Consider the following 11505-nt stretch of genomic DNA (forward strand, 5'->3'; position numbering starts at 1 on the left):
ATATAATGAAATCTATCTTTTTCTTTGTGTCTTGAGTTCCCTGACCTACTTAGGAAGGTCCCTTCCACCCCAAGATTTTTTTAATATTTTTTTTGACATAACACTTTAAGATCTTTACTCCATTTAAAGTTTATTTGTAAAAGGACATTGTCTCTCAAGCTCTTTAGTTTTCCTTGATTTAGATGGATTCAAAAGTTTCCTAAGCGAGTAATTTCTTTAAAATGAAGATGATTTGGGGGCGCCTGGGTGGCTCAGTCGTTAAGCGTCTGCCTTCGGCTCAGGTCATGATCCCAGGGTCCTGGGATCGAGTCCCACATCGGGCTCCCTGCTCGGCAGGAAGCCTGCACCCCCTCTCCCACTCCCCCTCTTGTGTTCCCTCTCGCTGTGTCTCTCTCTGTCAAATAAATAAATAAAATCTTTAAAAATAAATAAATAAATAAAATGAAGATGATTTTACCTTTGCTTCTGTAAAAGCCTGACACAATTCCTTTTTTCAAAAGTGCTTACTTTGTTTACAGAGTATATGTTTACAAGAATGTGGAATAACTACCCAAGCACTCTAAATAGAAGTACTAACAAATCCTAAAATACTGCAGTACAGTGACTGAGAACACAATTTGATCCCTAAAGCCGTCTCCAATCTACTGCTCAGTGAAAACAGCAAACAAAAGGCCTCAGTGTTAGTAGAAAACCGAGTTCTTCAAAGCAGGTAAAAGTCCTGTTTAGTCCTTCCATAAGGTAGAGAAAGGGTCCCCAGATTATAAGTGACAAAGCTGCCCTTGTGTAGCACAAAACAATCACGATAAGGCTTTACTTCTTAAAGGCCTAAATTATGAAGAGAGGGGAGCAACAGAACTGAAAATGAAAAAAAAAAAAAAAGGCTTTAGCTTTGACGCAAAGAATGACAGCAGTCCTTGACATAACCAAAGATTCTCAATTTTTAAAAACGCTTCCTTTTAGCAGTGACTAACCTTTCATTATCTGTGACAACACATCAAGTGAGCAGCCGTACAAAGGATGCATGTGATTTCGAAATGCCACAACTGAGCCAACTGCAGCTGCCCGCGTATGCAGTCTGGAGGCGTGACCAAAAAAGACTGTAGGGAGCACGGAGCTTTATCTGCCTCACGAGGTACTCTCCCAGCCTCCCGTAGCAGAAGTTTCTCCCCGCTCGAAAGTGCCCCCGGCGACAAGTCTTCACCTGGTCCGAGTCTAGGGCCGTGGCGTTCAAGGTGTTGAGTCACCGGGTACAGCGGTCGTGCGACATAAATATTACTTGATGACGGAGATCGGGGTGGCGCAGGTGCCAAGGTAAACCGCTGGCAACGATGCCTGTGGTTTGACTTAAGGCAGAATAAAGTAGGGTCGGGACTGAGCCACGCTTCTGGCCCTGAAGGGACTGCATTTTAAGTTGAGGCAACTTCAAAGCTCCCCATGTGACATGAGTGCGCTCCTCGGCGGCTTGAACTAGGAGAGCCAGGGTTTCCGGCGCGATTCCTTCCAGTCGATAGGCTGCAGCCTTCCCCCGCTCGCAGCCCTTCCCTACCCCAGGCTCGCTCGGCCCCCGAGTCCCCCCACAGCCCCTTCCCTCCCCCGCCCGCGAGACGCTACGACTCCAGCACTTCGCCATTCATCAACCGGTTCACACCGGCAGCGGCCGCCGCGCGGTGACGTCGGCGGGGGGCGGGCTTCCGCCCCCGCTCGTCGGCTCTCGGCCGGGGCCCCGGCCACAATTGGTGGCCGGGAGTTCGCACGTCGCGCCGGCTATAAAACGGAGGGCCTGTGACGCAAGGGCGCCTCGGCGCGCGTATTGGCTCCCCCTACTGCGGGCCGGCTGGGCTACGCGCTCTTCTCGGAGCCGCTCACTGCATGGTAGAGTCTGGTGCCCCCGCCGCCGCCTGCGAAGCCGCCGCCGCCCCGCGACGACCACCGCTACCCCCTGCCCTGCAGCCGCCGCCGCCGCCGCCGCCTGTGTCGCCGCCGCCTCGGGACCGGCTGTATGATTAGGCCACAATCTTCAATGAGTAAACATATTCCTGTGAGTATCCGTCGCACCGCCGCCTCTGGGGCCGGGGCTCCCCGACCGGCCCCCCCATCCCCACCGTCGCCTTTGTTCGGAGCCCGGCGTCCGCTCCCCAGCGCCCCGGCACGCAGTTCCGGTGGGTCCCTGGCAGGAGGGGGCCGGACTACGGTCCTGTGGCCGGACGGTGGGGCGGGCTGCGGGGAGGCGGCCGCTGGGGTCCACGGGGCTGCGGGTTGGCGGTTGGCTGCCGGGGGCACCCGCTTCCTTGTCCCTGCCGAGCCGGGGGCGGCCGGGCCTGCGCGGCGGGTGGGGGCGGTTTCGGCCCCCGCAGCGGGCCGGGCGGGGCGGCACAAAAGCCGCTTTGTGACCGCCGCCTCCGCCCTTGGCCCTCCGGTCTGGCGCGCCTGTCCAGGGCCCGGCGGGCTCCGCGGCGTCCCGAGGCCCCTTTGTTTGGCCGAAAGAGAGCGGCCCGCCTGGGAAGCGGGAGACGTGGCCCGGGGTGGGGCAAGGGCTGCGCGTGTCACTGCGGAGCCGGATACGGGGAGGGCGCGGCGGCGGGGTCGCCACCGGACCCGGGCCGGCGTGGGGTAGGCGGGGCGGCCGGCGAGGCTGATAACGGTCTCGGCCGGGAGGTCTCCGGGCTCGGGGGCTGGCACGGGACAGGAGCCTGGTGCAGGGACCCCTGTGCTCCGCGGCCCGGACCGGCGCCCCAGACAAAATGGCTTCGGCGTCCGCGCCTGACTGAAGGCGCGGCGCGAACCCGTGATTGCGGCGCGGAGAGGGGGCGCCGCGGGCGGGCCCCGGCGCGCACCGCTGCGAGCGCGGAGCTGCGGCCATCGGGGGCTTTCCGCGAGCGGCACCCTTGGCGGGGGCTAGAGCGACACTCTGCTAGGTGAGGAGACCGACTGCCTGCCCCGCCCTGCGCCCTTAGCCTCCACCTGGTAATTCGAGCTGTTCCGGATTTAACGCCCCACTTCGGGCTCTGGATAATGGGAACAAGTCGAGTCTTGTCCTTTCTCTGGGGCAGGTCGGTGGAGAAATGGTCTGGGTCTGAGCGCCTTGGAAACTGCCAGGACTACTGTTGCACTGAAGCGAAGGAGTCCACGGCCGGGCACCAGTATGCACTTTCCCTGCCAATCTTTGGGGCCCTGGATGGCGCCTTTTAATCGGGGACTATTTAGAACTGTTCCTGAAATCCTTGGTGTAATATGTTGTTGCCTGCTTTTGGCTTGTGGCAACAGCAGCCGACCAGAGCCAGAATTCTGAGGTTTATCTTCTGTCCGTGGAAGCCTTCTACCATTCCAAGAGTATTAAGTTGTTATTTGCGCTGTAGTTGGAACCGTCGACCTGCTTCGGATCCAGATTCTGAGGCAATGCTTCCTGTTACTCTTTTTATACGAATTTTGTTCGATGGCAGTTAATCAGTTGAAAACCAAAAAGCTAGGTCATTCCCAGGAGTAAAGCAGCATTTTACATATCCTCTATAGTAGGTGCATTACTTAAGGTATAGTAGGTCTGGAAAAGACTTTACAACGAACTGTTGGACAGAGCGGTGGTTATACGGATTAATTGCTTTGACTCTGCAATCTGACAAACTGACTTAAGCTTCTGCACAGAAATTGCTTTGTTCCCGCCCCGCCTCCCGTGTATATTATTGTGATTATATGGAATGATAGATGGGAGGGGGAAGAAATGCCTTGGTATTTCTGAGCTGCCTATTGTGGATAGTTTTTCCTGTGGCAAGGAAATTGGTAACGAGGGAATGTTACGAGATGTTAGGTAGTTGGGGTCACTGCTCTTTTGGTGGAAGTTCCCCCCCCAGCCACTGGATGGCTCCACTAAGTGAGTTATTTCTGTTGCTTTCTCTGCTTCCTGATGAACTTGCTTACATGAAGAGATGAGGCCAAAGTCAGTTGTAACAGGAGTTTTAGCTGTTAAATGTGGAAGTCGTGATGTGAAACACTACTGTCTTTCTCATACATCTGCTTTCAATTGAAAAAAGATAGTATCTGGAAATCAGAACACTAAGCCACGAGTCATTGCACTTAACAGCTTTACAAATGACTTCTTTAATTCATTGTATGTCATGGAGAAGCTGCCAGAATTCACTTTTTTATTCTAAGGAAGTAATATTTAGGATTTGAGGTGAAAAGTATAACTGAAATTATTTTCCAGATTATTGCTGTGTTCACTGTAATAGAGCCAAGTTTACTTAATGGTAGTCACTAATGTTTTGACCCAACTAGCAAATACATGAAGGAATAATCTCTGAGGGCTCCTTTGAACAAATTTGGAATAATGAAAGTCCTCTTTCTTCTGGGACAGCTTTGTAAGAAATGACTCCTGAGGCTACTTCTTTGTTTTGACAGGAAAATGAACTGGGTTTTTGACTTGCTGTTTTTCACTGATCTGCTAGATCGCCATATGAATTCTTCAAAATTAGCAAAATTGTTCTAGAAACTATAGCATGGTGCAAAATGCTATTTAAAGGTACAAAATGAAAATAGTTTGAATTTAATTTTAAAATTTTGAAATGCTTAAATATAAACTAAGGGAATCTTTGGTTAAAAGATGTTATTTGGTAATTTGCCCTTGAGAATACATACAAAGTGTTTGGGGCAGTGGCTGGCATTTGGTACTCTTGTTAACCTGTCAATTTTTCTTATTCCTCTCTTTACTCCTTAGCACACACAAGTCTTTTTTTTTTTTTAACTTTATTAATGTTTATCCTTGTAATATTTCATATAACAAGTTGATTAACTTCCAGAGACTCAGATAAGGAAAATCTGTTAAAAGGGAATTGTAAATTAATAGGTTAGGGATCAAATGAGATAGTGTATGTGGAAGCATTTGGAAACCAGTTTCTTGTCTTCCTCTTAAGAACATATTGGTTGAAGGGCGCCTGGCTGGCTCAGTTGGTAGAGCATGTGATTCTTGATCTTAGGGTTGTAAGTTCAAGCCCCACGTTAGATGTAAAGATTATTTAAAAATTTTAAAAAATATTAGTTGAGTCTTTAGAGGAGTAAGTAAATTATGCAAGGACTAACAGCTTCCAAAGTTTTCATGAAGTTTACAATATGTAAAAATATTTCCTAAGCTGGAAAAATCAATATAGAAAGTGGTAGATTTTATAATACTGTAAAGCCACCAGCTATTTAAAATGAATAATTAGTAGAAGAGTATGTGTAGGTGATAATGTCTAAATGTAACAGTGGTATTCTTTGAGGGGTCTCTGTATTAGGTTAGTAATTTCAATTTAAAGTAATCTATTTGTGAATGCTTGTTCTATGGTTATTGATTTAATTTGTAATTACCCTTATATTTCTGTGGTTTAAGTAAAAGTTGAAAAGGTGGCTTGGGCCCAAATTTGAAAAGACAGTTGTGCACTTACATGCTACAAAAGCATAACATGTTCCTTTGAATTGGGAAACAACTTTTTTCTTCTCTCTCTCTTTTTTTCTTTTAAACAGCAGTTCTGTGGTGTTCTTGGTCACACATTTATGGAGTTTCTGAAGGGCAGTGGAGATTACTGCCAGGCACAGCACGACCTCTATGCAGACAAGTGAACTGTAGAAATTCATTACTACTCCACCAAGAAGCCCCCGTAAGAGTGGTTAACCTGGACACAGAAGTGTTGAATTGAAATCCACAGAGCATTTTACAAGAGTTCTGACCTGGATGGGGTAAACCTCAGTGCACTTCCTTTCTATTGCCTCAGTATTACTGGATTGAAGAATTGCTGCTTCTTGTTAGGAGGTTCATTTCATTTCTCATTACTCCCAACTTCATACTCAAAGCACTGAGAATTTCAAGTGGAGTATATTGAAGTAGACTCAGTTTCTTTGCGTCATTTCTGTATTCAATTTTTTAAATTCTTTCATAACCCTATTGAGTGTTTTTTAACCAAATTAACATGGCTCGAATGAACCGCCCAGCTCCTGTGGAAGTCACATACAAGAACATGAGATTTCTTATTACACACAATCCAACCAATGCGACCTTAAACAAATTTATAGAGGTAAGGCTTGATGCTTGTTAATGTCTTAAACTGGTTGCAGTTTAATGGTGAGGTTTTTTATCAAACAGAATAAATAGTAGTTTAGAAAAATTATGTTGGTATGCCTACAGTTGAATTTTCAAGAAATGAAATATCAGTTTCTTTAGGTTACAGAAAATTATTTTGTACATTTCAAAAAAGGACCTGTACTTGAATTAGTTTGGATTTATAATAAGATCATCTAGTTGTTCATGCCTCACAGTTTATTTAAATCTCTATGAGGTCAGTATAACAGTATGATTCTCATTTATAAGAAATTTATAGAAGGAAGACTGCCACTTAGAGATTGTTCATGTATCTGCTTAGTCTAATGACTAATACTGTAACCAAAGTTAGTTAATGTCTTGGATCCTTTTTGATGCTTCGAAGCCAATTTTTAGCTACTAATTATAATTAGTAATAATGGATTATGCGTCTTAAAGCTTGTCGTTTTAAATGATGTGGGGTTTTTTACACTGTACTTACAGGATTTTAGAGTCTTTGAATATACCTTTAAGGTTCTAAATTACCATGTGTACTGCCAGTGAGCAAAAGTTTAAGTAGTTAATGTAATCAAGTCAAGTTAGATTACTTGTAGTCAGGAGTGATTCCTTTGGGTTCTATTTACCTTTGTCTCTGAATTGCTTCTCTCTTTTGTTAGTGCTTCATTTCCATCTAGCTGGTGTTACCATGACTATAAACACCTTCCATGTATGAAGGGCCACAAGATTTTTTTTTTTCATTTATTAAAAATATATGTGATGTTTAATATTCCTCTTTTATGCTATTCTAGTGTTGTCCTTTAAAGCAGGATTTCACTTCCCAGAGTTGAATTGTGAATGTGGGTGGTGTGAAAAAATAATAAATAAATAAATAAATAAATAAATAAATAAATAAATAAATAAACAAACAAGATTTCACTTTCCTGTTAAACATACATAGGTTATACCATTCATTCCTTGATTTTCTGTTAACTAGCAATACCTTTTGAACACTTGGTGAGCAGGAATAACATGGTTATAAAAACTTCATTAATTATTTTTTATGTATGTTTTATCCAGGAACTTAAGAAGTATGGAGTTACAACAATAGTAAGAGTATGTGAAGCAACTTATGACACTACTCTTGTGGAGAAAGAAGGCATCCATGTTCTCGTAAGTGTTTAATAGTTCTGTGTGTTTGATACTGTGCTACAAAATGACCAACTTCAAAAAGCTTGATTATTTTTTTAAGTTATTACGAAAGTATGCAGAATCTTAATTTCTAAATAAAGATGAAAGCTAAGTAAAGCTCTAAAGTAATGAGATCTTTATAAAGATTCGGAATTTATTTGCATTTCATTGACAGTGGGGTTTCATACAACACATGTTTAAGCATATTAAAATGCTTTTGAAGACATCTGAGTGGTAGAAATTTAGAAGTATTAGTTGGCATTTATATTAAAAAAAATCTAAAATGTTTATTCTTTTGACTTAGGATTGGCCTTTTGATGATGGTGCACCACCATCCAACCAGATTGTTGATGACTGGTTAAGTCTTGTAAAAATTAAGTTTCGTGAAGAACCTGGTTGTTGTATTGCTGTTCATTGTGTTGCAGGCCTTGGGAGGTAAGAGAATTTCTTAAATCCATTTAATGGTATTGGTCTTGATTCTAGTAAAAACTTGATTTTGAGTCCAGGAAAAATTCAGTTATCACTTTGTGAGTCAGTTCGCTTTGTTAGATTACATATTAAATTAAATTTAAAAGGAGGTGAATGTAATAGAATAATGTATTCCAGTACAGCTGGAACTAACAAATGCTATAGTTGTAATTTACACTTGTCTCTGTGGGCACAATTACTTACAGAATTAATTGTGTGTCCTAGGTTATATCAATGATATTGGAATCATTGTCCAAACTCATTGTGAAAAAGAATTATGAATCATTTCTAAGGTGGTTTGCGTTGCATATGGTGTACTTTTGATAGCGTTCTTGATCCTGGAGATTCCAATTCAGTAGGAAGTCATTACCCAGTAACACCCAAATATTCATATCCAGATTTGTAAGTCACTATCACTGCGCTCCATCCCCACCACCAAAAAAAAGTTCTTTTCTAGTGGGGAAAAGTAAAATGAGCATTGATCGCCCTGGGGGGTTTGGCATGCAACTGTGTCACAGTCTCATTGATAAGCAAAAAAGGAAGCAAACATTTCCAGAAGATGTTTAGGAAAAGGAGTTCATGACCTTTAAAAAAAATTTTTTTTTAAATAGGAAATATTTTTCACTGCTTGGATTCAGAAAAAATTATCTGCATTTATCAAGATTTACCCCCTTAAGTTTTTTTAAGATTGACCTCGAATAATACAAGTCTTAATTTCTAGATTCATTTGTAACAATTAAGGGCATAGTTTATTTTTAGTTCTAGGTAAAGGCCTGAGTTTAGTAGGGAAATGCTGATGCTTTATTCATCTTTTAACAAGAAGTCAACATTTACTATAAGGTATTACATAGGAAGGGTGGTAAATAATAGTAATTTTGGGTTAGGAAATGAAACTTTGGAGTGTTGAATTTTCCAGGATTTGATTTTGAAAAAAGTGATTTATCAAAATTCTTATCCTACCAGAGCCCCAGTGCTTGTTGCCCTAGCATTAATTGAAGGTGGAATGAAATATGAAGATGCAGTACAGTTCATAAGACAGTAAGTATATAATGAATTTTATTTTCATTTCTTCATTGTCGGTGGATTTTATTAATACAAAAACAGTTTTTCCCCCACAGCCCATCTAACCATTACATTCATTTTTTAAGATAGTATTAAAACCAGGAAGTAAGATCTTATTTACACTCCTTGTAAATGCTCGTATTACAGAGATTCTAATCAATAAGTTGTCTTTTCTCAGATCTCATATACGTGGATATATAAATTTTGACTATTGTAACCAGCACTCAAGATTTAGGACTTTTTAGTATCCTTTTTCCATTCCACATGTATGCCTATCCATAAATTAAGCATTAAGTCGCAGCATAATAATCAAAAGATAAATTGCCACGAGAGATGATAATTGTCTATAGCATAGTAAATGGTAATACCAGGATTTTGCTTTAGTAACTTCATCTTTTGTTTTTCTTCATCTAGAAAGCGGCGTGGAGCTTTTAACAGCAAGCAACTTCTGTATTTGGAGAAGTATCGTCCTAAAATGCGGCTGCGCTTCAAAGACTCCAATGGTCATAGAAACAACTGTTGCATTCAATAAAACTGGGGTGCCTGATGTAATTGCCTTGGAAGTGGAACTTGAAACAGGACCTAATTTGTCATACATACTAGCCAACGTGTTGGCTTGGTGATTAAGTCTAATGAAGCTTCCATAGGAGTATTGGAAAGCTGTTTTATCAGGCCACAAGTTTGACAGAATTGCAACCTCTATGTTTGGGTTACGATCAACCTATTTGGACACTTAGCAAAACATTTTTGCTTTACAGCATTTAAAATGTGCTTATCACTTGTACCAGTTGACCTTTCCTGAAATCATGGAGTATTGAGTTATGTCTTTAAATCTATTCCCATGCCAGAATCTTATCAATATATAAGAAATTTAGAAAGATTAGGTGCCAAAATACCCAGCACAATACTTGTATATTTTTAGTATCATACTGAACTAAAATCCCAGGAACTATGAACACTCTGGACCTTATGTGGTTTATTCCTTCAGTCATTTCAAACATAGAAATTAGGGCCTATATGGTTATTTGCCTGCTCACTTTATGTTTACATCTCCCACATTCATACCAGTATACATCAGGTTTGCTCAACTTTTTTTTTTTTTAAACCAAGTCTTACAATGATTATTTCATGTCTTTCTACAAATTTCATTTTGTGCTGTTATAGAAAACCTCCATTTTGAAAATCTACGTTGTACAGAAGCACATGTCTTTAATGTCTCCAGACAAAAAAGCCTTACAGTTAATTTTAATGTTTGCACTTTGGGGTGCAACTTACAGGGAGGGCCTGAAAAAAGAACGGGAGGGGGCTATTAAGTATTTTTAGTAAAATGTTGCCTTTGTCTTGTGCAGAACATGTAGAATATGCTCTTTAATTTAGTAAATATTTTTTTAAAAGGTAGAGATGCTTTGTTATCGTAGCTAAAACAATTCTTAATCATAAAATTTCTGAAATTCTTGTAATTTTTTTTCTTACTCATCTGAAGTTGTTTACCAACTTATTTTTGTTTGAAGTGTGATTTTTTTTCTTCTCTTCCCAACCTCTCTTGCAAAAAAAAAAAAAAAGTGGGTTTCTGCTAATGAATTGAGCAGACATCTAATATTTTATATGCCTTTTGAGCTGTGTAACTTAATATTTGGATACTTGATAATTTGTTTTATTATGTAATTGATAAAATGGTGATGTGTATTAATGTTAGTTCAACCATATATTTATACTGTCTGGGAATGTGTGGTTATAGTTCTGTGGGAGAAATAATTTGTCAGTGTTCACCAGCTTGTAAAAATCTAGTGCGAGAGCTTAAACATCTAAATAAATAATGAAATGCATTTATCATCATTGAAATTGTTTGGCTTAAAGTTAACTTATTTTGTAGAAAATGATAGAAATGAATTATGCTTCACTTAGTGCCATTTGAAGTATGTCCTCTTTTTTTTTTTTTTAACAAATGAAGGATTAAATGAAGTTGACATTTAGTAAGCCCTTTATCGACACAATTTGTTACAGTCATGAGAACTGTTTAATATTAAAAGTACTTTCCATTATAGACTTTCATTTTTAAAGGTTTAAATAATTTTGAACCAGTGTACTATGCTATATTGAGAAACTGTAGAGGAAGGCCTTAATTTGAAGCTCAGTTCCACCAAACAATAACTTGTTTTGGGCAACTTCTGAGCCCATTTTCTTATTTGCAAATAATGGATGCCTTTATAGGTTTTGATATTTGAATATAATATTTGGCACATGAGGGCCTAATAAATGTTAAATTTCTTTCAGTAATCTAAAGTGCTTCCTTTGCATAGCTCCTGTTAATCTGAAAGGGACGGATGTCCTTGTCTGGTTTTTTTTTAATAGGTAAAACAGATTCAGAAAAAAATGGTACTCCACATTGTATTTTAAAGATTTTGCTTCCATCTCTTTGTGCCAGTTTAGCACCTAATGTACACCTTTTTTGAAACTTAGAGCCAAGGCAAAGGAATAAGGAGGGGTCCCTGGGGACCCTTAGTTCTTTAAATCTTAGATCCTTTGTAATTGGGACTAGTTATTTAACCTGGGTTTTTTTGTTGCTGTTTTGTTCTTTTTTAAATGCAGCCTGCCCCTGAAGGTAATTTGATAATTTTGTGTAATTGATAACAGTGATAATTGCTACTCCCACACAGCCCATAAAACAGCATTTGTTTATTGAGAGGAGGTGCCATCATGATGAATGAAACATCTTGAGTTTGAAACATTGTTGGTTTGCAGTA

General features: G+C 40.9%; 2 protein-coding genes and 1 long non-coding RNA gene across 5 annotated transcripts in view; 2 read left to right on the plus strand and 1 right to left on the minus strand.

Moving 5' to 3' along the window:
• LOC135365574 (uncharacterized) overlaps positions 1-1530 on the minus strand; it is a 49330-nt gene extending 47800 nt beyond the window's left edge. For both annotated transcript variants that reach the window (XR_010413663.1, XR_010413664.1), the window contains exon 1: positions 972-1530. This is a non-coding gene — a long non-coding RNA (uncharacterized LOC135365574). The remainder of the gene's footprint in view (positions 1-971) is intronic.
• Positions 1531-1902: 372 nt separating this feature from the next.
• LOC135365573 (uncharacterized) lies at positions 1903-5633 on the plus strand. Its single transcript, XM_064597740.1, has 2 exons — positions 1903-2038; positions 5494-5633. Exons 1-2 carry the CDS (start codon positions 2000-2002, stop codon positions 5587-5589), a joined length of 135 nt encoding a protein of 44 aa, XP_064453810.1. The 5' UTR covers positions 1903-1999; the 3' UTR covers positions 5590-5633.
• A 145-nt stretch (positions 5634-5778) lies between these two features.
• Positions 5779-10603, plus strand: PTP4A1 (protein tyrosine phosphatase 4A1). Of its 2 annotated transcripts, none has more exons than XM_045870121.3 (5): positions 5779-6041; positions 7121-7213; positions 7536-7666; positions 8663-8737; positions 9176-10603. In XM_045870121.3, exons 1-5 carry the CDS (start codon positions 5937-5939, stop codon positions 9291-9293), a joined length of 522 nt encoding a protein of 173 aa, XP_045726077.1. In that variant the 5' UTR covers positions 5779-5936; the 3' UTR covers positions 9294-10603. The 2 variants fall into 2 exon arrangements, with proteins under 2 accessions (XP_045726077.1, XP_064453809.1); XM_064597739.1 differs by having other exon boundaries at positions 9180-10603.
• The last annotated feature ends 902 nt before the right edge of the window (positions 10604-11505 follow it).

This window comes from Mirounga angustirostris, unplaced genomic scaffold (genome assembly GCF_029215605.1).
Source record: "Mirounga angustirostris isolate CCGP_5_RB_7025 unplaced genomic scaffold, mMirAng1.0.hap1 SCAF_8, whole genome shotgun sequence".
Lineage (NCBI taxonomy): Eukaryota > Metazoa > Chordata > Mammalia > Carnivora > Phocidae > Mirounga > Mirounga angustirostris.

Excerpts from the sequence above, each read along its gene's own strand:
- PTP4A1 (XM_064597739.1), top strand. The coding sequence starts at position 5,937 with ATGGCTCGAATGAACCGCCCAGCTCCTGTGGAAGTCACATACAAGAAC. Across the intron at positions 6,042-7,120 it reads CCTTAAACAAATTTATAGAG|GAACTTAAGAAGTATGGAGT; the intron begins GTAAGGCTTGAT and ends TGTTTTATCCAG. Across the intron at positions 7,214-7,535 it reads AAGAAGGCATCCATGTTCTC|GATTGGCCTTTTGATGATGG; the intron begins GTAAGTGTTTAA and ends CTTTTGACTTAG.
- LOC135365573 (XM_064597740.1), top strand. The coding sequence starts at position 2,000 with ATGATTAGGCCACAATCTTCAATGAGTAAACATATTCCT. Across the intron at positions 2,039-5,493 it reads CAATGAGTAAACATATTCCT|CAGTTCTGTGGTGTTCTTGG; the intron begins GTGAGTATCCGT and ends TCTTTTAAACAG.